The 27,590-nt window shown below is 39.6% G+C and overlaps 1 protein-coding gene across 3 annotated transcripts; it reads right to left on the bottom strand.

Moving 5' to 3' along the window:
- Positions 1–118: 118 nt before the first annotated feature.
- On the bottom strand, positions 119–25,597 carry adad1 (adenosine deaminase domain containing 1 (testis-specific)). Of its 3 annotated transcripts, none has more exons than XM_088637313.1 (12): positions 25,387–25,597; positions 23,963–24,149; positions 22,032–22,181; positions 20,038–20,205; positions 18,067–18,135; positions 16,148–16,273; positions 14,171–14,294; positions 5,844–6,014; positions 5,392–5,624; positions 4,703–4,937; positions 2,824–2,956; positions 119–753 (listed from the first exon to the last, which is right to left on the bottom strand). In XM_088637313.1, the coding sequence occupies exons 2-12, from the start codon at positions 24,135–24,137 to the stop codon at positions 640–642; spliced, it is 1,698 nt and encodes a 565-aa protein (XP_088493439.1). In that variant the 5' UTR covers positions 24,138–24,149; positions 25,387–25,597; the 3' UTR covers positions 119–639. The 3 variants fall into 3 exon arrangements, with proteins under 3 accessions (XP_088493439.1, XP_088493423.1, XP_088493431.1); XM_088637297.1 differs by having other exon boundaries at positions 25,378–25,596; XM_088637305.1 differs by lacking the exon at positions 25,387–25,597 and adding an exon at positions 25,225–25,371.
- Positions 25,598–27,590: the final 1,993 nt, after the last annotated feature.

Here is a 27,590-nt window from a genome sequence, read left to right as displayed (position 1 = left end):
TGGAGAACATGCCATGTAAAACAGTTTTTTTTAGATAGCTTTTTCAAGCTCTAGCATGTGGTGTCAGTTATTTAACATGCACATTTTAACATACATTTTGCATTAAAAAACATTTAAATTCTTTCTATCATTTTTTGGCATTTTATTTTTCTCCTGTACATTAAACAGAACTGCAATAATTATGCTTGCTTTAGATCCTGAGCATGAAAATTCAACTCTCACAAATTTAAATACTTAAGGACTTAAGAACATAGACAAATTCCTCAAAACCTTTATGCTCATAACAGAATCCTTCCACTCATAATGCAAATGGAGAACATCATCAATATTAAGAAAATCTTTTACATGACTTAAATGATTAAAGCAAAATGCAAATTTTAGACTAACGCAAGATACTTTTGTTTATAGGTTCTACAAACAGAACAAACAGAAATAAGCTAGTTCACTTGCATGCATCAGTGTACATGCATCACTAATGTAACACACACTAGAGACTTTGCTCTGAAAACATTCAGAATCTTTTAAATCAGCGATTTCCAAAAAGTTCTCAGTACACAAGTGCTTGCTGCTAATCAGTACTTTATTACCATGTATACGGCTGTGAAGGACTTCCTTCTAAGTCCTCTTCATGATGTGCAGTTATATACAGAATTGGTCACTGACTGGCGACTTCACAAGCCAAGAACCAAAGCCACTATCCCCTAGACAGGTCTTCAGGACGATTTTTGCTTCTTGATAGGACTTTGAGGACATCTAAAAACAAAACAAAAAATAAATGTCCTTTCATTTTAAAACTGTAGGTACTGTGTGGCTGTTTGTCAATTAGTATCGACATCCTTTTCTCTATGCTTAAAGGAGGTTACTAGTACTACCGAGGTGCAATCTTCCCCATTTTGTATTTTTAAGAAAATAGACTGTGAAATCTGCATGACAATTTGGTAATAAATGTGCTTACTCTGTTCTGCTAGGACAGTCAAACTAGTAAACGCTGAATTCTTTCAGAGTGCATTCTCCTGATGCTGATGCCTCCTGATACAGTATGCACAGTCCAGAGTATATTATCAAGATCCTAACTCTTACAATTATAGGCAACTAGGAAGCATCTCTAAGATAAAAGTTTAGATCAATTGTGTAAAGCCTGGCAGTGTAAACTTTCCAGAGGGGATTTTTGCTGAGATGTAGGTGGTCCAGATCCTGTGATGGCTTGGTTTACCTAATTTAGTTGTGGATAAATCTCCACAGAGAAGGAGAGGAAAAAAACAAGAAGCCTCTGCTTCATGATCATCCAGACAAAACCAGATAAGACCTAAGTATTTGAACCTTTCTAAAGAGGGCTTGCCATTATGTGTTTTTAGGGAACTTGGGTTTCCCAAGTAAAAGATACTTCATCTAAAGATGGCCTTTCCTGCTGGGGGGGTACTTCTTTAGATTACATAGGATCCCATTTATTTTGTGGCATCCAGGTCTCTGTAGGCTCTGTATTTAAGAGTCCTATACAGTACTTGGTAGCAGTCTGGGGTTTTCTGGGTAATTAGAAAGTTAAGCCTCTGGAGTGGCTTGTCTGTACATACTGTATACACAGAGTAACTTGTGTGCGGTATGTTTATGTTGTGTGTCATAGTCATTGTAAACAAACATTTGTTAAATCAAGCGTGACTGGATTATTACTCTTTTCACCAAAGCTGTGCGAGAGAACAAAGAATTCACATGCCTCTAATTATACCAACTGCTCGGGTATATTCTGGATAAATCACTTACAAGTTGGGGGTTATTAATAAATATTTTAGTTATTGTCTAAAAACTCAGTCAATTCCTGATATTCACCATTTTCATACCCATATTTGTAGCATAACTTTTGCCATTTCTAAAGACTTGCATTTTACCATTTCTTTCAAGTTCACAGAAAATCAAATGCAAGACATTTTGACATTATACTGGCCCATCGTTATTGACGTTTAAACGCGAGACATTGATACCAATACCAATTATACAGCTAAAGTGATAAGAGTAAAACTATATTATCATTTTACCTGGATTTGGACTTTTGGCAAAAGAAATGCATTTTGAATAAATGTAATTTTGAGCAAACAGCTACAGCAGGAAATTGTCTATCAGCATCACTCTGATTTCAAAACGGAGATTAAAGTGAGGGAAAAAAGCTAGAAAATGGGAGGTACATTTTTAGAATGTTTCACGCAATCTACAGCACAACATTAGTGCGATACTTAGCTCTGACAAATGTGATTTAATAAATTAAAATATTAATGAAAAGTACATTTGACATAGCTTTTTTTGGTGGAGGCTTACAATTTCACTAATGAAAAGGATACCAAATAAAACAAGAACTATGGAAGAGACTAACCATTGAAAATAAACATCTGGCCTCCACTGTGATGTACATGTATACCATATTCGACAACCCACACAAATGTTTCAGAACAAAGACAATTACATACTTGCAGTATGAGATCATACTTCTAATTTTTTAATTAACAAAATCTGTCACTCTAACCTGGTATGCAACAATCAATTTTACATCACAGTGAACACTGTGATTTTTATAACATTTTCAGATTGCAGAACACTTACAACCTGAGGAAATATGCAGATGATTGAGAATCATTATGTAATAACATTATTCAAATTCAGATTTTAAAATATTACCTTCTTTGTGACTCAAACATTAGGATGGCTGGAGTCACTGCATGCATTCCACAAAACAAAATTTCAGGGTGAGTATCACAAATGTAAAACTAGAATATCACTCTAGCATTGGACACTGGTAAAATCAAAGCAGCAGATGCAGTACATGAAGTCTGTTACCTTTGCTTCATAGTAAGAGGTAGCATGAAGCAGGTCTTCTCTTTCAGCCTCTTTGGCAACTAAATTAAATCGGCTCAGCATTGCAGCTTTACACAGGCGACTTGCCAGAGCCACACCAGTTTTAAATGGTGACCTGACAAGGAAGACAAAATTAAATTACTCCTCAATGCTACCAAAAAATGAAGACCTTTTGTATTTCTTACAATACTGTACTTCCTTGATCTGAAGTTGAAATTGTGCAATCGCCTTACACTTCTAAACTCCTTGTCTTCAATTTTGAGAATTCAGTACTCTATTAGGAAAAGTGTCAGACAGTTTGCACAAAAATGGATAAAGACTTCAAACAAGCCTGTCCTCTGTATTCACACACAGAAAGACACGAACAGACCCCATGCTACAAAACAATTATTCAGAATATTATTCTGAATATTCTAAAGAGGAACAAACTGCCCAGAAGCAAGTTCAATTTCTGCACCTTGTTTCTTCAGCAGATTAAACTTCACAAAGTGAGAAAGCAGAAATGGGTAATTTAAAAAAATGTGAAATTCAACACTCAAAAAAAGTTTACACTGGCAAGTAAAGAACAAATCATAATACAGAACATGTTGTTAATGTTAAAATGTTATTTGTACAAGTCTCATGATTAACGATGACTTAGTTCCCTACCTTTCCTTTAAAGAATTCCTATTTAGTATTTTACTACTTCATGTGACCGTATTCCTATAAACAACACAATCATACTAGAAATACATCATTTGTAATACTGCTACACTTTCAGTGCCAAGCGGATAAAAAAATAGAAAATCTACAGTAGATTTCCTAGTTACTTCAGCAGCAGAACACAAATGGCACAAAAAAATAAAAAGATGTGGTTAGCTTTGTCGGTGTGAAAGGGCAAAACATTTTTTGGGAAATTGATTAAATGTTTTTGGCCAAATTGTGATTAAAGAATCATGTCTGATTGTGATACACTTGAGCAACTTCGCTGCATCAGCACTAAATAACCTCATTAGCACAAGGTTTAACAGGGCATAAATGAGAGGAGATTCGACTTGTCAAGCCCTGTGAAAAACAAGAGGAACACAGAAAGGAACTAATCAGGAGTATAGTGCTTCAAAGTCTATAAAGTCACCTCACCATAGACCTAAGTTCTGGTAAACAATACATTTATAGGTTTACACAGACATTACCGGTTTCCACAGATATCCCTCTTGGGGTCAGATAGAGGGGAAGAGATGTGTACAACAATACTCTATTTATTGCGTACAACAAACCAATCGATAGGGAAGGTCCAAGTGTGATAGACCAGTCAATAATGTTCGCCTAGTTGCTACACATCTGGGCTTGACAGTAATCTGATCATTTGGGGCTCCACTGATCAAATCCAGGGATTCTACATGCTCCCCGTCCTCCAGGGAAGGCTGGAAGATGTATGAGCTGCACATCCCAAATGCAAACATCTAGAACTTAAGTGCAGAGGATGCATTTCAGATGTGTAACTTGTACACCTTTCAACAAGAGAACCCGTTACTAGCCTGCAGCTTTCACAGGAGACTCCCTTTTGCTGCCACATAGGCAGATAATGAATTGACCTGCCTCACTTCTGCTCAATAAAATGTCAATCCACCTGCCATGAAAGACTAATTTTCCAAACCACTGAATATTTTGTGATGATAGGTTTATCACGATTCTCAGTACCTCTCATGATCTTCTGTATAAATTGTGATACAAGGAAGATTTTCAAACTACCGCTCTCCTAATCACATCAGGTTCTCAAATGTACCTTTACCACTTCCTAGTTAGACCACATGAACATTTCCTTTTAGAGGCTAAATTTTGCAAACAGACTGCACCAGTTCAAATAGAGCAGGACACTTACTCTTCAACTGTTTTCCCTGTAAATCCATCCACCAGTTCCACAGAAATATCACCCTTACTCCAGTTCATACTCAGTGCCCTCTGGCCTGAATTCACTTCTGTTGTGTGGACAGCAGAAGCCAGGCTGATGTGAGGTCTGTACACACAGTAATACATGGGAAGCTTTGAAGTGATCCCTTCAACCCGCTGTTTGACAGCAATCTCGAGTCCACGGACATCACTGCAGCTGGCATCCCCTGAAGGTAACAAAAAAAGTACAGTCGACTTGTAACTTACGCAGGGGTTAGGAATTCCGAGCAGCATGTAAAGCCAAAATTGCGCACAAATTTTACCCTACAGCCTTTATTAAAAAACCCTACGAACCTCTCACAGTAATTAATCTAAGTATAAAAACAGCAAATAAAAGCAAATAAGACACCTGTATAGACGAACATGCTCTCATAAGCGTGCTTGATTTTTTCACAGAATTCAAACCTTTCTTTCCAATATTTTTAATCTTCTGAACGCTTAAACCTGCGACCGCATAACTTAAGTTATGCGTAAGCTGTGAGTCAACTCGCACAGTATTACAAAGAAGAGGCAGTACGTTTTTATACAGTACATTATTATCACAGTGGATAATGAAATGACAATTACACTTACAGTATACTCCCCGAAGAAGGTTCCAAAGGACACATTTCAGAAACCTACCTATTAAAATGCTTCCGACATAGATGGGCTCAATGAAATGGCTTAGGAGAGCTCCCTGCAGACCAAGCACCTGCCATTGAGTAATTTTGTCACTTGCTGACATGCTCACTATCTTGGTGGGCATCTGGGTTAATGGTGAGGAAAACACAGAGAAGACTTTGCCTTCTATCGTCACATGCAGGCCAATCTGGTTGTTCACTTCCCAGGCAGAAATAGAACATGGGTTAAAATGTCTGAAACAAAAATAATTCATGTCAAGGAGTTTGCAGATAATGAGCAATATTTCCACATTCTGGGATACCTCCTACAATACACATGTAATATTACTGTATATATTGTTAAATAGTGTTATTTAAAAGGGTTCAAAAGCATCTAAAATGTATTGACTAGAGTAATGCCCATTTAAAATGCTTTATTACTATGCTGCTGCATGTTATTCAGTAAGTACTTACAGGCGAGGTGGAAGCTGTGCAGACCCCTTCGGCAGCTGATTCATGTACAGATGGATAGTGATGTTTCTTTTTAAAGTGAGAAGCTGGGAGTTCAGATCCAGCTGAAATATTGATTTCTTTACCATTGTGGATTTTTTACTGTAAAACAGTAAAAGGTGCCGGTACAGGTACCTGTAAAAACAGTTACACATGTCAAATCCTGAAACCCAGTAAATAAGTCAACAAGGCATCCTGTAGGAAGGTTCCTTCTTTAAGGACAAGTGAATAGATAACAATTACATGCATTCGCAATAATGGGTCTTAATGTTTGAGAGTTCTAAAAATCTGCCTGTACCCTCCACTTTTAAGGCTATAGGTTTATGGTAGTTACGGTACTTAACTAAGTTTTAACATAGTTAATAGTTTCTAGGTTTTAAGAAACTATAAAAGCTTTTAAGTTCTACCCACCTGTAACACATTCTCCTTGACGGCAGCATTGCAAGAGGAAACAAAAAACCCCACCTGCGCAGGGCAGAATTAAAGGCCCAGAGAACCACCCCAGGCCCAGTCCTACCCTCTAGTTACCCTTCTATCTGCACGTTGAACTCCACTTCAGAATCTTGTAGCAGTGGAAGATTCTCACCCAGGCGATTCGGACTGGCTGGACTCGCTCCTTACCCGTCTCTCTTCTTACCCGTGAGCCAACACAGAAACGACCGAGGCTGCTACTAAATAAGCAAAGTCTTAACCTTCCGTTCCCTTCAGCAGAGTATTTTGTAACCTTCTATATAACCGTCCCCAAAGGATCTCATCATCCTCGAGATCTCTCACGCTCACTGCCCCGAGTGACTTTGGGGGTCTTGTAAAACAAACTCTGACTCGACACCGAGTGTTCTGACAGGGTGCAGCCGGTTCCCCAATTCCCTCTTGAGAATGTGGGGAATGCATCCCTGGGACTGTCACAATGCTGCCTCTTGGTGGTTCAACCCTGTACAGTGTACAGTGCCAACCTATCCACTCTAGCGCCCCACAAAAAGTCTAGAATTAAAAACATCCCTGCTGTAACTCTTAATATCAGTCCCCTTCAGAAGATTGTTTTTCAGATGCATATTAAGCAATTTGCATCATTTGGCTTAACACCTCAATACCTGTTTTACTTACAGTATCTCCCTATTCCCCACTTCCCAACCTTCATTCTTCTAATTCTGGTCTCCTGTCTGTCCTCCAAGCTCGTCTACACTCCTCTGCTGATGTGGCCCTCACTAGCTACACCCCAAAGCTCTGGAACTCCATCTCTAAAGATATCAGAGAGTCACCTGAGGCCTTTCAAATTAAGGGCTTTCATTTAACTGGTTCTGTGGGCCCCTTGGGTAATTGTGTAGTTCTGCAGCCTCCTCTCATTGTGTATTTTTTCTTAATGTACAGTGCTTTGAGAAGCCACTTTTAAAGGCACTACATAAAATGTATTATTTAACAAGCTTAAAACACATCAGTATCTTAAAATCCACTAAAACCCATTTTCTTTTCACAGCCTTACAGATTTCATTCTAATTAAAGCCTTCAAAGATTCAAATCTGCAATGGAGAAAAGTATTTGGACATTAAAAATTGTTTTAAAAGGCCAATCCAGACTGTATATCAACATCTAAGATCAGGGTACAGAAGAGGATTGAGATGATCAACAAACTCCATAATAATACATCAAACCCAAGCAATAATTGAGTTGTAAAAATAGTTGTAATGATTTTATTCTTTTAATTGAGAAGAATCAATGAATGAGGCATTTTAGCATATTTATTCTAGCAATTTAAAACATCAAATACGTTCAACTTCATGAACACACAGCAGATCACATCCATTTGTTACCAAAAAGAATTAAGTGCAACTGTTCGGCCAAAACAACCAAAGAAAACTGCAGAAAAAAGCATACTGATATCATAAAGAAAGAGTAGTGTCCAAAGAATCTCTAAAAAGACAGCCAAAAATCTGCAAAATGAAGACATCTGTCCATTGCCCCATATTTATGATTGGAAAATACTTCGGAGACCCTCGTCATGCACTCCTTTGTTCTGAAGTTTTACTTCACCAACACTGCTTTAGGAACTGGTATCTGAAAGATGTTTTCAGCTCCTTACAGCTGTAATGTGAGCCTTCAACAACGAGGCCCCGGAACACAACCTTTCCTCCTACCCTTTTCCAAGCAATGCTATGAACGGTCTTATGAGACATGTCGAGGTTGCGGAAATTCCTGAAATGAATGAGTCATGCCGTACAGAAAATACATTTATAATAAAACAGTTGAAGAGTTCACTTTACTTATGTACTTTACACAAGTTTATTTTTGTTAATATGTAAGGACTTCAATGTTTTCCTAAACAAATAGGAAAGGGAACATTAACACTTAGAACGTTATAGTGCTTACGTAAAGACCGATAGATTATATTTATTAGTAGAACATACTGGGGCACTAAGTATCAAAGGACTCTTTAATACTACAATCACCAATTATGTTTATGTCTGACACAATTTGGAATAGTCTGTGTCAGAGCTCACACCAACAATGCAAGTACTAAAACGGGGAGAATGAGGAGGTTCAGACAAGCTCCTCTGATATGCCACCTATTGAATCATTCAACTTAGGACATACCAAAAGCCTGCACTGACTTGTGCTGAACGTTTAGGGCTAGATGCATCCTTCACTGATGACCATGAATCATGGTTAAGCCCAGATCCCAAATCTAACCCCTGCAGCAGTAAAAACAGGGTTCAGACTGAACCGATCACACACTTGTCGCCACACTCGATATGCAAGGCCAATGGAACATCCCACATATATACACACTTTCCATCCAAACAAATCACTTAAGCAAGTCTTTTCGCAGCTCGAATAACAGCTTCATGTTTGATCTACCACACCTAAGACCGACACAAAACTGGACTGACCAGGCATGACAAAGTTTGCAGTCCAACAACTGAAAAAAATGTCTACAACAAAGAGGTATCCGTGTTATATATAAATGGATGCCATTTCTAATGTTATTTATCTGTCTGACTAAAGTCATTATTCTAAGTTACAGCAGATCCACTCCATTAAGCTGAAAGCTGAAAGATTTAAAGAAATCTGTACCAGATAACTAGGCCACGGATTCTAATTTATGGTTTTTACCAGGACTCTCACTTCTCTCTAGACTGTAATAAATCATTACACCAGAAGACCAAGTCTCCTGGCATCCTTGGGAGAATTCTACACTGTCTAGGAATCAAGGGCATAAAACCAAGCCCAATATCACGATTTAAGTACTGGAAGGGATCTGATTATATCTAGGAGTCAGTTAAGAATAGACCCAGCTTATCTGTAGCAAGAGTTACTAATGTCCCTAGTTCACAGACACGAATAGAAAAGTGAATCTTTTCGTTCATACGCTGGTGGGGAAAATAACCAGTCTGAATGCTTGAATGCCTCACCTGGAATGTGCATTAATAAAAGTATTTTTTAAAATCCACTATTGCTTGAATTATTTGCAACCCCTAAAATAGATACAAGTAAACAGGCAAGGCTTAAAGCTACACTGTCAAACAACCAAACTTTCCAGTGTTTATCAGGTCACCATCACTCACACAGATAACACATTGGCATCGAGTTTCTTGTATGCTGAGCTGTGGGCACTTAATCTTATAAAGACACCACCAAGCACTGGATTTGATTTGACCAAGCTCACAGCCATCATGAACAACTCCTCTCATCCGCTTCATGGGACTGTTATTGGGCAGCGGAGCACTTTTAGCAGCAGACTGCTCCAGCTACGGTGTTCAAGGGAACGTTTCCGCAGGTCCTTCCTCCCGGCGGCTGTCAGGGTGTATAACGCTGCCCTAGGCTATGACTTTCGAGATCAATAAAGTCTTATCTATCTATCTGATTCACAACATCCTTCACAAGCTCCTCTTTGTCCTGGTCTAATGGCATACGAGTGATCTGGTACCTGTTCATCCTCCAGAGAAAAATGTCAAATAGCAGCCTTTCCTCCACAGCTGTCGCCGTTAAATTTGACAAGAGTTCTCCTGTGTGAGTAATTCCTACCCAGAGATAAAGGTAAGCACGTCCTGACATCCAACAACGAGCATCATAAGAGATCACAAAGTCATTCCTTAACAGGCACTGCATAAAACTAAATGGCAAACAAAAAACCTTTGTTGAAGGAGAATTGCAGTCCCAATTTCTCAGACCGGTAATTAAATCTTGGTAACAAAATAAATTCATTGACATTATAGAAAAAAATTACGAATTTCAAATTAAGCACAAAATCGTGAGATCTGAGAAAGTACTGTTATCGCAAAGCCCAGGTCTCGCCACAGGCGAGAGTGAGAGTTCCCACGAATTGCGACGTGATGTGGCCCTTCCTGCTCGCTAGTCACTGTAATGACGGATGTAATGTGATGTACGAGCAAATAAGTACAGGTTGTGCAGCAGACATTTCACAGGAGAAATGTTCCAACGTGATCTGCATGCAGAGTTGACCAGGAGTATTTGTCGACAAAGCTGCCTAGAGGTCAAAAGCAATATTTCTATTGGATTAAAAGAGATGTATTCACAACAATGTCATAAGGCTGCACACGTCACTGAAAGTTTTGTTGCCTCATTTTGAATCACAGAATATGGCACTGTGCATACCTGGAAATTATTTTGTGATGTAAATTGGAGGTTTTACAAGTTACAGTGTACATTTTACCTTCCCTGTGGTTTGAAATGCACTCATCAATTCTGATCCTTTCTAATCCTGAAATATAAAAATAGTGTTACAGTTCCACTCTGAAAGCATGCTCTTTCATTACTGACACAAAGTACCATTTGCAGAACGAATAATGAATGACTGATTTAATTGCATATACGCATGAAAGGGGTTGCTAATTAAAGATATAGTGAACAATACCTGAAAATTAAATTAATTTGAGGTGTTCTATAAGGGGAACCAAATAGACTGTGGTACTTTAGAACAGCAAATCTTTTCTATTTTCTACATAGTTGTGATTAAACAAAGGTATTGGCCTTCTACTGCCACTACTCACCTCTCACCAATTCAAAGGCAAATTCAAAAACCAGTTCTGTCTCTGGGTCTGTCTTTGGTTCTGCTGCCAAAATTTTATTTTTGCTCAATTTTGTGAGGAAACGTAACATGAGAACCAGGATGTAAATCGGGATATCTAGCCTGAACCACTGAACTATAACAGCGCTTCAATATGTAGATATATTCCGGCTTCTTCATCTTATTTGAGCTGTGAAGAGTTTCTGTAGTCAAAACGATACCTGAAAAGGCACACCTTGAAATTCTCAATTTGATCACCATACCATCAATGACTCAAAGCGGTTCTGTTTTGAATGGCATCTTTTGCACGTCATCACTTGGCAAATCCCAGGCACAGCTGTCTACTGCCATGACCCAAGCTCATACTTGCACTGCCCTCTATTGTCAAAGGACACTGGCAAGAACTACTGCATGCAGACCTCTAACGAAACAGTACGTTTCACCCACTAAATATGCATATTAAAGACCGTGCCAATCCTACATTTCGGCAGCTGTTACATGATGCAACTTGACGCGCATTCTTGTTTTGAATTTACACACTAGTTAATGGATACCAATTTTTGCCCGATTTAATGACAATGACATTAATTTGTATCTGTGGAACAGCAATTTCTGTGCACACTGTTGCCTTAAAACACCAGCTCCTTTGTTTTGCATACTACACAATTTTATAAATTCAAAACAGAAATACAATGTATCGAGATGATACGCATTGCAGCATATAGTAAAATAGATTCATACCCTATTGCTTAATAAGACTTAAATGTACATACTGATTCAGACGTGAATTCAAACTGTCGATTGAAACTAGCTGAAACAGCAATTGCTCTTGCAATCAATACATGTAAAAGTTTTCAGTGATACCTGGTTGGCATTTTAAAGGGGGAATAGGAAAAAAGGACTTAAGAGAACTTAAATCTTGCCAAAGTGCCCAATTCTGAGCGCTGGTAATATGAGGTAAATGAACAGAAATGATCTGGAGGTAGATCCAAGCAATTTTACTTTGTTACATCTGCATTTTAGATGTACAGTATGCTATCCTGTTCAGCTTATCTTCTATTTAACATTAACTTCAGAAACTAAACTTACAGTACTTCAGCTTTTTCTTACTAACATACGTTAGCGGAGTTTTGCTCAAAAGAATTCACTTCGTGGTTTTCTTGCCTTCAAAAGCAATGAGTTCTGACAGCCAGTAACATTTTTTAAATGTTTTTTTTCTTTTAAAAAAAGGGTGCAGTCATTTCCATTTCTGACTGAGGTGGAGAGAAGTTTACACCTACAGCAGGGAGAAAGGGCACTGCCGCAGTTCACTGTTCATCTGGAGCTGTTGATCCAAACCCCTGATTGAAGCCGCCCACAGGACCAGTTTTAACTGCAGCTACTGGGAAACTACATGCTGCTGCTACAGTACCTCACTTCCAACTTCTCCTCAAGAAGTCCAGCGTGAAGCTCCTCAAGTAGTTTAGATTAGATTAAACCAGTGAGGACACTGAAATTCCAATGATCTACGAATACTGGAAGCAACATTCATGGAAACGTCTTGTTTCAGGCAGTACAAAGATCACTAACGCACTAAAGCTGTGTGAATCGGATAACCATACGAGTACAGGTCTTAATGAGAATGATTTTAACCTGAAGCATCAGACATGAAAACATAAAAATTAGGTTTGGGATTTATTTTACTGAAGATTTTTCAGTATGTTTTAGACTGGAACATAAAATAGAATGGTTATTGCTCTCTTATATAATTTATTGTGTCTTAAAAGTGCATATTGAAAATTATACACTAACTTTAGATTATCGTAAAAATACATCACATTCAGGACAGCATTTAAAATAAGTGATCAAACAGATGGTTTTGAAGAATCAAAAGAATGCAATGTCAAATAAACAAATTGAATAATAAAATACTACACACTGTAAAAAGTACTTACAATTGGAAGCGTAAGCAAATGAAAAATGCATACAGTCATTACTTCTTAACTGGACAAATGTAAAAAGCTTCATTTTTTCTTTGATGTACTGTAGCAGGAGCTATCAACACTATCACAGGCATTGATATGGTATGGCTTCTGCTACAGCCAGCAGCCATATCACCCTGCAACTCACAACTGACAACCCACTGAAGCTCAGCAGGTGTGAGCCTGGTCAATACCTGGATGGGAGACCCCCTGGGAAAAACTAAGGTTGCTGCTGGAAGAGGTGTTAGTGGGGCCAGCAGGGGGTGCTCACCCTGCGGTGTCCATGTGGGTCCTAATGCCCCAGTATAGCGACGGTGACACTATACTGTAAAAACAGGTGCCGTCTTCCGGATGAGACGTAAAACCGAGGTCCTAACTCTCTGTGGTCATTAAAAATCCCAGGGCGTTTCTCGAAAAGAGTAGGGGTATAACCCCAGCGTCCTGGCCAAATTTCCCATTGGCCCTTACCAATCATGGCCTCCTAATAATCCCCATCTATGAATTGGCTTCATTACTCTGCTCTCCTCCCCACTGATAGCTGATGTGTGGTGAGTGTTCTGGCGCACTATGGCTGCCGTCGCATCATCCAGATGGGGCTGCACATTGGTGGTGGTGGAGGGGAGTCCCCATTACCTGTAAAGCGCTTTGAGTGGAGTGTCCAGAAAAGTGCTATATAAGTGTAAGCAATTAATTAATTAATCACAGGCATTCCAGGAGTATTTTTTCAATCTGCCCTCTTCAAAGAGCAACATCTTGCACTGTGACACCAGATTACATTTTCAAACCCTATTAACTACTTTTCCCCCAGTGTTTGCATTCAAAGTCTAAAAGGACAACGACAAATCTGAAAAATTAATTTCAATGTGTTCTCGGCTTTTGAAAACTATGAAAGGAAGAAAATCTGAGAAGCGTTTAAAAAGGTACCACTGTAAAATGCTGGGCTTTATTTCCAACTTTATGGTTCATAACTTAAAACAACAATATTTAGAATGGAACTACTGAATACAGTTACCAAGTCCCAAAAGATGTTCCTCTCTAATACAATACTATAGAAAGGTCCCATTCCTATTGCAAAAAGGTCAAACCCCCACTTAACAGCAAACAGCAGCTTACATATTACCTTGTAATAAAAAATGGAAGGAATCATACTGGAAAACTTAAAACAATGCAAATTAGATAAGATCATCCTTAACAGTCTTTTCACATTCCTTATAATTACACTAAAACTTATACAGAGTCCACTGGTAAAAAGAATGGAAGCACACTCTCGTGAGCAAATTTGTATATTTATGGCTCGCTCTACTCACCGCAGCAGGGAACGTCTTGCAGTGACAACAGCATGTGAGTCATGAAGAAGTCGTCCATTTGCGGTAGCGTGCTGGTTAGTATTCGTGTCCCCTGTTCCAATTGCTACAACTTCATATCCTGTGGCTACAGACATAAAACCCTGATAAATCTAACACATTCCGGCCAGAACACATATTTCTTAAGAGAGATATTAAAAGTCCAAAATCGTATAAGCTACATCACAACTTCATTCTTGTGCGGTTCTGAGAAAAAGACCTGACTGCACCTCCGGACGGAACCAAACTGAAGTACACTGACTCACAATAAAAATGCAAAAAGTAGAGTAGGTTATACATTAATAGCACTGATCGCACAGCAAACAGTAAACAGACAATACTGTTCTTTCAAGTAACAAAATACTGAGCCTATTCAATTTCCTAGATGTATTATGGGATTTAAATAATCCTGTCTTAAAATGACATGCTGAAAAATCTGAACCTTTTTAGTCTTAGTATAACAGAAAACTATGATGGGACCCGACACTAGCATTCACAACACTCAAATGCATTGATGGAATTAATGCAGTTGACCTCTAAGGACAAGCAGAAATGCCAAGGTAGTGCTTTTAAAACCAAGAATAATGGGCACTTCTTTAGCCAAAGGGTTGTGGAGGTTTGGCTTCCATCAACAAAGGGCTGGATGAGCAACCTTGGAGCAATCATCTATTATCAAATCAGACGGGCCAAATTGCTTTATGTTCTGCTTGTATTGTGTTTATGCCCAAGAAGACCATAAAAGGCACTCACTTCGTCATGTTTTCATTCTGACTCTCGTGGTTCAAACAGAAACCTTTACATGATTTTTCGAGATGCATTTTTATTATGTTTTCTCCGATTTTCTCCGATTTTGTTTGACGTCTTGCATTAAAATAGTTTACTAAAAACATTGTGCTAGAATGCTGCATGTCTTTTATGCTTTAGTCCAGTTTTTATTCTGAATTGTTGAACACAGATTTATGTGAGGCTATTTAAAGGTGAGCTGCAGTCCCAACTTGTTAGACTGGTTATTAAATCTTGGTAAATAATCAAGAAAGATAAATTCATTGACAGCATTACAAAATTTTACACATTCTAAATCAAGCACAAAATGTTGAAATTTGTGCAAGACCTGTATGGTCTCCACGTTGCCACGGGTGAGAGCGAGAGTTTGTGAGAACTGTGACATGAGCAGCCCTTCCTACTCACTAGTTACCGTAATGACTAATGTAATGTGATGTCATGTACAAGCAAATAAATATAGGTTGTGCAGCAGACATTTCACCACAGAAATATTCCAACATGATCTGCATGCAGAGTTAAGTAGTTTCAGCAAAACCATCTCAAAGTCTAAAGCAATGTTTCTACTGGATTTGAAGAGATGTTCACAAGCCTGCTTCTTTACAATGAAATAGGGCCGAGTCACATGACCGAAACATTTGTTGCCGCCTTCTGAATCGCAGAATATGGAACTGCACACACATGGAAACTTTGTCCATTTTGTTATGTAAAGTGGAGGTTTAACACATTACTTTTATTGTGGTTTGAAATACACTCATCGATGCCGATTCTTTCTAACCCCAAATTATAAAAATAGTGTTGCAGTTCCCCTTTAAACTACTGCACATAAACTGAAAAACACACATTCTGAATTAGATATTACTTTATATGTAAAGGAGTAAACAAGAATGGACTACAGAACAGGTGTTTTGATTTTAAGTACAGTAAATTTATGATTCTAGGCTTAAGCAAATTATACAATGTATACATTATCCAGAGTATGTTATTATCAAGATCTAATATATAGTCAAAAGAATTACATTGTGTTTAAATACTAAAGTTGTATAATAATTTACAAGAGCATTAAACATCATTCCAAAATGTACATTCAAATATCCTGCCGTATCTGGACACTTAATTCCCCTTGTCTGATGCACTTCGGAATTCTCAGTTCACACTTACGTGATTGAATGACAAAAGCTGCCACTGTCTTTCTGGAGCAGTTAAATTCTGGATACTTCTCCAATAACTCATTGAACTCTTTCTTGACGACTTGTGTAATCTGCTCATATAAGGAACTCCTCCGTCCTGTAACACAACACAGGACACTGGCATTTCGTGGCAATGACGGTCCATGATGTTTAGCTTTGTTACAAACAGAAAGGCATGCATTCAGTTTGTATTAAAACAAATGTTTCATATTTGAAAGTAGCCACTCTGTGTCTAAACAATGGAAAATAACACTTACTTAAAATTTGGTAGAAAAGCAAATCTTTAGTTTTAAAAACTCAGTCAAACCTCCTTTAAGACCAGAAAGTTAGAAGACTGAGAAAGGTCAGTCAGAACTTATGACACCCCCTAGTGGCTGTTAAGAATTTTATTAATGTTGAGCTGTGCTACTGTTTCGGTAGAAAATATATTCTCATCAAACATTCGTTAAGAGCACCTTCTACCTCACAGTACTGCTTCAAGGATCCTTTCTTATTGAACGCACCCTATAACCGATGTGGAATTAATAACGAGGGCGGTTTTTGCTTCATTACCCAAGGCGTGCAAAGTTAACATTATAGGTTAATTTGTTTTTAATAACAGCTCAAGAAGTACTAGTGGGTGTTTTGGATACTAATACTATAGGTTCATATTTACCAGGAAATTCCGAAAAACAAGAGTGTACAGCTTTGTATTGAGAAGAAGCTGCATGAGAAAAGCAAAAAGATACACTGCAAGAAGAACTCATTCCAGGCCTAAAAGAGGAGTGATAAAAAGGTCTCGGAGCAAATGAACGAAAGTAAATACTGTACAGTACTGAACAGTGCACCACTTTCTAACGCAAGTGTGCTGCGTCCACAGAAGAGACCAAATTTAGAAAAGTCTAAAACTGCAGCTTCGTGTCTTTCAAGTCTTGAACCAAATATTAAACAGCTCCGTTCACAAAAACAAGCTCAAATTTAACACTGAATTTCTCGTCGAAAGACGTCAAGTGAAATATTTCCTAGCACAATTGTAGTCTACGTTTTGGCTCAAAATAAATGCCATTTCTTGAAATACTAGTGCCGATTTAAAAAATAATTAGGTACAGCAAAAAGCTTTAGAAAACAATACATGCTGTGAAAGGAAAAAGCAAAGGTTCACAGAACCTCCTGTGAAGGCACCAACTTAAGAACCCTATATGTAAAATGCAGTGTATTATACAGCAACTGTATTACTTTTAGGTAGGCGTAAAATCCTATTCCCTACAAATCAACAGACTATCTTACAGCTTTGTTGAGAGCATCCTGGCATTTAATATGGCACTTTGGTATGGAAACCTACAGTATTTTACCTACAGTACTTGAAAAGTAAAACTAAACTGTGCAGGATTGTGAAAATGTCAGGAAAAATAATTGGGTAACAGAAGCCCCAGCCTAGTGATTTATATCATAATGGCCTGGAACATCACAGCTGATTCCACACAGACACTCCATTCTCATCACTCAATTCATGATGCTCCTATAAGGAAGCTGGTATAGGGTACAAAATTAAGATAAAAACATTCTCTGTCCCCTGTTCAATAAAACTGTTCAATGCATGTATGTAAATGTAGCCCACCTCATTACCTATTCACTTATCCATTTATTTACTACAGACTGCTGTTGTGATTTCATATACGTTATGTGATTTTATGTTTTGCTTGTGTGACATATTTCCTTAAGAGTGCACAATAAAGTTTCGCCCTTATCGATCTCTGATTCTTTAAAAGCCATTTTGGTTATACCTTGAAAAGTGATTTCTTATTAATGCACCACTGATAAGTTGACTTCTGCTCTCTTTAGGGGATCACTTTACCTCAACAGGCACTCTTGTTATGTAATTAGATTAATTAAAAATGCAATTATACGTACCACAAGCTGACCTTCCAGGGTAGAAATCAGTGCAAGGAAACTCTTTCACAGGCAAAGGAGGTGGACTGACTGAAAACAAAATTTATATAAGTGTATAAAGAAAAATCTGAAACAAAATTATTATTTTGCAATGTTGGGGGAGCAGTTTTATTCGCACTAGCATAAAGAGGTGCAGAAAAATGAACATCCTGATTTTTAACTGTTTACATGGAAACTAGCCTGATGAAAAGTTTGTATGCAACAACTTAATGAGCAATCTCATCATTAAATAACTAGACTGGGAAATCACATCAGATAAGACACATAGGGAAATGCCAAAATTAGGATTTGTCCACATAATTGGATGTAGTAAAAGGCATAACAGAATTTTATTTAGCCACTGTCAAAATGCAATGTGAACTCAGAAGAACCAAGGCCTGTTCAGTCGAAACCCTGCACAAACTGAACAGTGTTTGTGTGGATGTTATGAATATCTCGCCAGCGGTGAATAACTTACGGAAGCAAAAAAAGTGCTTTTGCTTTTTTAATGGAATAAAACCAATCATGTCTCCACCGTGCCTATACATGGCTGAGCAACCTTTCTACAGCACTAGGAAAGGTAGCCATGTAAAACACAGCTCACAGAGCTTACAGTTAGTTTCCCTTTCTGGATTTGCACTCCTAAAACATAAATAAAAGTTACAAAATGTTTGAAGTGGCTGGAAACAGGAAAAAAAACAGTAGAATTTAAAGATTACTTGTTGCATCAGCATTCTCAAAAAAGAAAAATGAGCAAAAAACTACAACTTAACTTCACCTTGATAGGAATTAATCAGTTTAGCAATTCTTCAACACAGTAATTGTTTAATTAGGATTTAAAGGCTATGCTCTGTTGATATATGACACTGCGCTAAGAAAACAGGAATATGATAACTCAATACCATGCCGACCTAACAAATGATACAATGCAGCCACTCACTGCAGAAAACAGTCAGTATACCTTTACAAGAAGACCTTTAAAACTGTCCGGAATGACAACACTAGCCAAAAGGGTGAAAGAAAAGAGACTGGTAGCCTCTTGTCAACACTGTGTTGTCCATGTAAAACCTGCAAGTGCTATGTCACTATCTTTTGCATTTCCCTCATCAGTTTCAGGACCTGCAATGCTAGGCTGTTCTAAGACAAACATCACACGTTAGCAATCGTGAAACATGAGCTCCAGACAATTCTGAGTGCTTCAATTGTGCAAAAGTAATATACTACAAGACTGACCAAGAAGCAGCTAAATGGGTTGACAAAACCAAGAAGGACTGGCGATTACTAATTGTCTCTTAATGTTACTGACATATTTCCTTTAGACAGATGTCCATTTCTATTTTCATTTCCCCTGAAATCTTGACAATCTTAAATTCCTTGTCATACTTGCAATAAAAGCCAGCAGCCATATCACCCTGCAGCTCCCAACTAGCAGCCCACTGAAGGTCAGCAGGTGCGAGTCTGGTCAGTACCTGGACGGGAGACTCCTGGGAAGCTATGGTTGCTGCTGGAAGTGATGTTATTAGGACCAGCGGGTGCCCACACTGTGGTCTGTTTGGGTCCTAATGCCCCTGTATAGTGACGGGGACACTATACTGTATTGGGCGCCATCTTTCGGATGAAACGTTAAACCAAGGTCCTGACTCTCAGAGGTCATTACACACAAGTTCAACGGTTCACAAGTTCCACGGGCATTTCTCGATAAGAGTAGGGAGTTATCCCGGTGTCCAGGTCAAATTTCCCCCCTCGGCCTTTACCATGGCCTCCAAATTGTCCCCATGTATGATTGGCTTGCACTTGCCCTGTGAAGGACTGGCGTCCCGTCCAGGGTGTACCCTGCCTTGCGCTTGTTGGTTACCGGGTAGGCTCCGGCTTCCTGCGACACCGTATGGTATAGAGCGGTTTGGCAAATTACATTGCAATAAATGTGGCTTTGAGCCCCTGGCTTTAGCGCACCTGCGGCGTCAGGAAGCTGAGGCTGCGACTCGAACGAGGGCAGCAGCTCTTCAAGGGCCAGCCGCGCAGCCTTGGCTTTGGCCTCCTTTTTGTTCATCCCAGTTCCCGTCTTGTACTTCACCCCATCAATCACAGCACAGAAGGCAAAGGACAGACTTTGAACATGATCTGGTGGGAAAACAAATCATTGACAATGACAGCATTAATGCTGCTCCCCATGGCTTCTTTTATTTAAGGTTTTTAGCGAGCAGAATCAGTGATATGGCAATCAGTGCCAATGGGCACTGGTCCCTGGGCCTGGGCTCAACTCTGGGCAGGGAAGCCTTGTGTGTGGTGCCTGCGTGTTCCTCCTGGGTTTACAAGGCTCTCTTCCCAAAGGCACGCTGACTAGTTTTAATCAGGGTTTCTAAATCTAAGGGTCCAGCAGCCATATCACTCTGCAACTCACAATTGGTCAGTAACTGGATGAGAGACTCCTGGGAAAAACTAAGGTTGCTGCTGGAAGAGGTGTTAGTGGGACCAGCAAGGGGCCCTCACTCTGCGGTCCATGTGGGTCCTAATGCCCCAGTATAGTGATGGGGACACTATACTGTAAAAAGGCGCTGTCCTTCGGATGAGACGTAAAACCGAGGTCCTGACTCTGTGGTCATTAATAATCCCAGGGTGTTTCTCGAAAAGAGTTGGTGTGTAAACCCGGTGTCCTGGCCAAATTTCCCATTGGCCCTTACCAATAATGGCCTCCTAATAATCCCCATCTTTGAATTGGCTTCATTACTCTGCTCTCCTCCCTACTGACAGCTGATGTGTGGTGAGCGTTCTGGTGCACTATGGCTGCCGTAGCATCATCCAGGTGGGGCTGCACATTGGTGGTGGTGGAGGGGAGTCCCCATTACCTGTAAAGTGCTTTGAGTGGAGTGTCCAGAACAGCGCTATATAAGTGTAAGCAATTATTATTAATTATTATTATTATTATTATTATTATTAAATCATCCCTGTGATGGACTGGACAGTGTAACACTGACAGTGGACTGCACTGTTCCTTGTACTCCTGGGACGGGCTCTGGATTGCTGCAATCCTCATCAGGAACGAGCAAATTTCTGATCATGGAAGGACTTTAGGCACTCAGTGTTCTAAATCAATTACACAACAGAGCACACACTTAAAAATGAAAAATGTATTATGTTCATTCTAAAACTGCAATGTCAGACTGTTTCCATAGAAAGAAAATCTGCTTTCTTTTACCAAAAAGGATGAAAGATGCATAGATACAGCATTTAAAGGGGACAAAAATTAAAATAAAGAGTGAAAATAATCTTGATATACTGTATTTCCAAACTAACATTTCCAGAACGGTCATGATAATGGGGAAAAAAAAGACTTTGCAATTTAGCAGAGCACGTTTGAGAAAAGGAAATGGATTATAATTTTCGTTATAATTATTCATTATTGTGCAAGGCGACATATACTGTAGGTAAATCAACTTCTAGCTTCCAAAGTTCACTGAGTCCTAAATTGATTGTGAGAAACATTCATCTTCAAAAAATATGATGTGCTGCTAAAACATCTGTATATGACTTGACTAAATCTGTATTTTTAAGAAATGATGTTGCCAGCTACTGTAAAAAAAGGGAATTTAAATTTACAAAATTCCACATAAGAAAAGACATGACCTTCACAGCTGGACTAGAAACTACCTTTGCTTACTGGTTTACTTTCTTAACCAGTGGTTGTCAGCTGAAACCGGGAAAACATGAGAAAAACAATGGACTGAGTGCAACCCAGTGACACATCCAAGGGCAATATGACAACTTTATTATAAGTATGAATTCAAAATTTACAAATAAACTCAATTTAATTATTTTGCCATAGTTGGATTGATCGGGTCATTTCTTAAAAATGATGCATTTTCAAAATACTAAGAATCAGGTATTCACAGAGTATCCCACTGCTAAACAGTTTGGGAGGATCTTCCCAGCGAGATATATATTCCTACCTGGGGTCACCGTTTCCTTCATGACCAGTTGAAACTTGAGAACCTGCGACAGCTGGTACAACGCTGACACTGCATGGGTCTCCCCTCGCCTGTACTTCTCCACAATCCCCATCGGCAGGTCTGTAGGCTGGGCGGGGAGACTCCGAGCGCCTGAAAAAAAAAAAAAGACAAGCAGGTCACTGCCATGTTCACCAAATCCCAAGTTAATTTAACATTTAAATACCTCGAGTTCGTGTGTTTGCACCAGACCAAGCCAAATGGAAAAAAAACAACCTCCCACTAAATAATTTATAAAGATTAGTAACAGAATTAGGATCCATTCCAAATCCGGATTCACAGATACAGTATTACACAAGGTTGATTTAATCCATGTTCTGCATTTATACAAAGATTAAAACTGATGACGTACAGTAATGCAATCTTAAATAAGAATCTGCAGGTCAATGGGGGAAATTCCTATATGTAAGGCATTTTGGGAAATTTCAGAATGAGAAGCATTATTTGAGTTCATTTTATCAGGATGCATTCATCAGGTGAACAGACTTGCAGCACACGGGACTGTCTCACAAAATGAGCACTGCCTTCCACCCCTGCACTGACACACTCCGGGCCAGTAGCAGCTAGTGAGAGATACTGGCTGGTAAGTGCACTCATCTGTGGAGCCAAAATAACAAAGATATACCAGTCTAAGCTACTCAATAGCAAATCTAACCAGCAGTTCACATGGTTGGCCCTGGGGGCTCATACTGTAACCTACTGGTTTCCCTTCTTCTAGTACTGGGATGGGGGACCATTCTAGCTTAGCTCTCACTGGCTTGGCTAAGCCTTTGATTGACCTAACATTAGGATTAATTTAGACTCTACCTTCAGTTCCTAAACATGTTGGAGATTGTCCCTTTATACTTTTTCAGGTCATACATAACTATTGGGAACTCCTATCTTAAACTACTATTAACTGCACAAAAAACACAGAAATGTGCTGCCAAGGTGTAGGGTTTATACAGTTGTATGCAAAGGTTTGGGCACCCCCGGTCAAACTGCATGCTTCACAGAATTTCGAAGTGAAAAGAAGTTGACACAAGCTCTGCAGGGTACAAACGTGAACATGAAATATTTCTGCACATTTGAATGCACAATTGCTATTTATTTGTTGAACCCAACAGATTTACAAAATAAACCAGTGAATGTGGCATGTGCAAAGGTTTGGGCACCATTCCAGTTGATTCATTAATACTTTTTTAAGGCCTCAAAAAACTTGATTGATTCATTAGGCCTTAAATTAAGACAGGTGAAGACAATTCCAGAGTTTAATAAATACTCTGACCCTTCTAACCTCTCAGGAGGTTGTGCCTAGTCTAAACAATCAGGGCAGCTGACTGAGGACTTGAACATAAAGATAATTGGCTCTTACTCAGCAAGGAAAGGCTATAAAAAGATATCTCAACACTTCCAGCTTGGAACTTCCACTGTCGGAAACATCATCAAGAAGTGGAAGCTAAGGGAACTGCTGAAGTTAAGGCAAAATCTGTTAGATCCAGAAAAATCTCTGACAGAACTGCTCGTAAACTGGTCAGATATGCAAAGCAGAATCACTGCAAAAGGGCCTGCAGAAAGGTTTAGTAGACACCAGAGTAGTGGTCCACAGGTCCACAGTACACTGTTGCCTATACAAAAATGATCTGCATGGATGGGTTCTCAGAAGGAAATCTGTCCTATGATCTCATCACGAAAGGCAACATCCGAAGTATGCACGACAATACTTAAATACACCACCTACAGTTATGCACTAATGGACAGGTTAGACAATTTTTTAAATGAATATTTAGTCAAATAATTAAACAACAGAAAGTGTTGTAAGACTTATCAAATCTAATGTCAGTAATGTTACACACGCTTTCTCTACCAAATCAACACAAGAACGGAGAACTTACCCAATCCAGAAAAGTCCTTTTTGGTTTCTACGGCTCGGTTGTTGTTGTTTGAATCCTGGTTGAATCTTGGGGCCAAGCGAGACAAGTTCCCAGGAGGAAAACACACATTTCTCCTCAGAATTGGGGAAAAACTCGTCCCTCTGGAGTCAGGAAAGCATGGATTACGATCCATCATCGTGCAGAATATCTAGGCAAAAACAGTTTAAAACAATTAGCCTAAAAGACCCACATGGCTTACTACCGTGCTTCAGTTAAAAAACATACAAGGCTTTCCTCCCAAAGGCATGATCGGGGTCTCTAAATGATCCCTCTGATGGACTGGCCAGTGTACAGTCCTGCATTTGTCCTTGGGCTCCCATGATGGGCTCTGGATTGCTGCAATACTCATCAGGAATGAGTGCATTTCTGATCATGGATGGACTTCAGCTGGTCAGTGCACAGTGCAATCCATCACTGGGCAGACAATTTACGGAAACAACCAATTGTTTTAACCAATGAGCTCGGTTAAAATACAATACTTTCAGTGGAAAAAAAAAACTTTAAACCATATAGTTTAAAATCGGTCTCAGCGCCTAAAAACGCCAGATTATTCTCGTACATTACCGCCTCCCCTTCCAAACCACTTCACGGCATCTTGAGCACCCTCTGCCTTGCTACAACTAGTCTACAATAACACGGCGATAAAATCATTATTCCCGGGCACTGAAGTAGACAAATGAACAGGTATTAACGTTGTGCTATTTCAGAATCCAGCAAAAAAGCTTAGCTCAGTCCAGTGCATGCATTAAAATTCATTCTGATACCATCATCACTTATTAATGTGCGTTTAAAATTTTAAAACAATTAAAATTGTATTCGTATCATCGAGTTTGGGAAATTTGAAATTGGTTATCCACCTAACAGAATCTAGATCGTATTAATACACCACTTTAAAGCAGCATACATTAATTAAAGCGCATTTAATTCAATGAACTACATATAAATATCTATATACTGTATATTCAATTGTTGTAGTTGGTGTGAGACTGAAACGGGATTAACAAACCCATTAAATTAATCAAAGCTTCATATTATGAGGCCATTTAGAAAACATTCTTACATTAATATAACAGGACCTTAACGCAAAAGCAATCGTCTTTATCGGTTTGAGGTCTAGGGGGACAAAATTTCGTTTTCACCTCCGCTTAGTATTCAATGTCGATTTGGAAAAACAAATAGTCGTGTTTTTGCTTCGTTTGATCTCAAAATGAAGAAAGGCCTACCTTGGTTGTCCAAAGACAGAATAACGTTACAAACAACAAAGCAACTGCAGTTTTTAATAAATCTTGCTTTCAAGTGGATGACGGGATACTTTCAAATAGTACGCTTCGTTTTGAACGCGGTTAATTCTTTTGAAATTTCTGTTTGAAAAATACCTTTCCCACCTCTCGGCTGTTTCTCTCCCAGCGCACCACACCCCTTCAGCCTGGCACGTGATCCGGCGCACACGCTTTGAAAGGGCGCCGTATCTTTGCCATTAAGAAAAAAATTGAGGAACAAAACTGCGTTACACTGTGCGATAAACAGAAATGCCAGTAGCTCAATTCGGGCGTTTGTTACTAGCTTTCATCTCCTTATCCGGCGATGCGGCTTTTGAACATATCTGCTGTTTGATTGGGGATTTGACATATTAAACCGGGAGTATAACCGCAAGCTATATTTCATACAGTACTAGCTGCGTCAGCATGCGTAGGCTGCAAAGGAACAAGTAATAGGTTTATTCCAGACACCTGAAGAAGGCTCCACGGCCGAAACGTTGTGTTCTCTTTCTTCTTTTTTTCAGCATGGAATAAACCTATTACTTGTTCCTCTGTAACGCATAAGGCCACCATTGCGGGTTGTGCGAGCCTGCTTACCAGCGCGGTGACGTCACCGCCCTTCCCTGTGAATAGCAGGGACCGCAGCCGTGGGGCTGATGGGAGAGTTCCCTTTAGCTCAAGTGGCTGGGTCCCTGTTGAGTGACGCCGGAGGTGAGTCCCCAACGGTGAGGGGCCGACCTGAGGCGGCAGCAGCGAGGGCGCATACCGATACCCGAGAGCGCTACATACAGTATGTGGACTCCCTACCCCTCTTGACCCCCCTTCAGTTTGCATACCGCCCCAACCGGTCTACTGATGATGCTGTATCTCTTGCCTTTCACCTGGCCCGGCCCTGTCCCAACTGGATAAGAAAGACTCTTATGTAAGAATGCTGTTCATTGACTTCAGTTCAGCATTCAATACAATCATCAAAAATTGAGTTTGCTGAACCTTAACACCTTCCTTTGTAACTGGATTCTGGACTTTCTGACCGAGAGACCTCAGACAGTCCGGATCGGTAATAAATCCTCCAGCACCATCACAATGAGCACCAGGGCTGTGTGCTCAGCCCACTGCTGTCCACATTGATGACTCATGACTGTACTGCCAAGCACAGTTCAAATTACATCATCAAGTTTGCTGATGACATTACAGGGATGGGCCTCATTAGCAACAATGATGAGTCACCATACAGAGAGGAGGTGAAGCAACTAGTGGACTGGTGCACAAACAACAACCTATCTCTTAATGTAAATAAAACAAGAGAGATAATAATTGACTTCAGGAGGGCCCACGCTGATCACTCCCCACTGTACATCAACATCTCCACTGTGGAGACAGTTAGAAGCATCATGTTTCTTGGTGTACACATTACAGATAACCTCACTTGGTCCCTCAATACCACCTCCCTAGCCGAGAAGGCAATGCAGCATCTCTATTACCTGCAGTGACTGAGGAGGGCAAACCTTCCTCCGTCCAGTCTTACCACTTTCTACAGAAGCACCATTGAGAGCACCTTGACCAGCTGTGTCACTGTTTGGTTTGGGAATCGCAACGCTTCAGACTGCAGGACCCTGCAACGAATTGTGAAAACAGCTGAAAAGATCATTGGAGCCTCCCTCCCTTCCATTTCTGTCACCTATCACAAACGCTGCTTACACAGGGCCTCCAGTATAGTAGATGACCCCTCGCATCCCTCCCACAAACTCTTTGCCCTCCTGCCATCTGGAAAAAGATATCTGAGTGTACAGGCTAGCTCCACCAGACTCTGTAACAGCTTCTTCCAGCAGGCTGTCAGGCTCCTCAACACCCTGGAATCTACTTGCATCCACCCTAATTCCAGAAATAGGGTTTAAATCCCCTTAGTGTGTTGTGTATATTGTATTCTTTATTTACCTTGTAATTTGCACTTTGCACTATGTGTACCCTGCCTACAATGTCTATGTCAGTGTCCTGTCTGTCCTGCCTGTATTGGCACTGTGGACGAGGTGGAACGATATTTCTTTCCACTGTATACTTGTATATGGCTGGAATGACAAATAAACGTGAACTTGAACTTGATTTAGACACATCAAAAGAAAGGCTGCACCTTAGCAAAAATCACGTAAATCTGTGAAAAATCACGGTAACTCTGAAAAGCATCATGGAAATCTATGTACAGTACAATGTGAGGGATTTGAAGTCTTGCGTTGCTCGATATTATTGATATTGACGCTCAAAACCTTACCATCAGATGAAAACGGTGCCCTAGATGACGATCATGGCTGTATCATGTAATTTTGTTCATAAGT

Source organism: Lepisosteus platostomus, chromosome 1, assembly GCF_059453375.1.
Source record: "Lepisosteus platostomus isolate fLepPlt1 chromosome 1, fLepPlt1.hap1, whole genome shotgun sequence".
In the NCBI taxonomy this organism is placed as follows: Eukaryota; Metazoa; Chordata; class Actinopteri; order Semionotiformes; family Lepisosteidae; genus Lepisosteus; species Lepisosteus platostomus.
This window is presented reverse-complemented; position numbering and strand designations above follow the sequence as displayed.

Excerpts from the sequence above, each read along its gene's own strand:
- adad1 (XM_088637313.1), bottom strand. The coding sequence starts at position 24,137 with ATGATGGATCGTAATCCATGCTTTCCTGACTCCAGAGGGACGAGTTTT. Across the intron at positions 20,206-22,031 it reads GAAGGAAACGGTGACCCCAG|ATCATGTTCAAAGTCTGTCC; the intron begins GTAGGAATATAT and ends TTTTCCCACCAG. Across the intron at positions 18,136-20,037 it reads TCAGCTTCCTGACGCCGCAG|TCAGTCCACCTCCTTTGCCT; the intron begins GTGCGCTAAAGC and ends TTTTGTTTTCAG.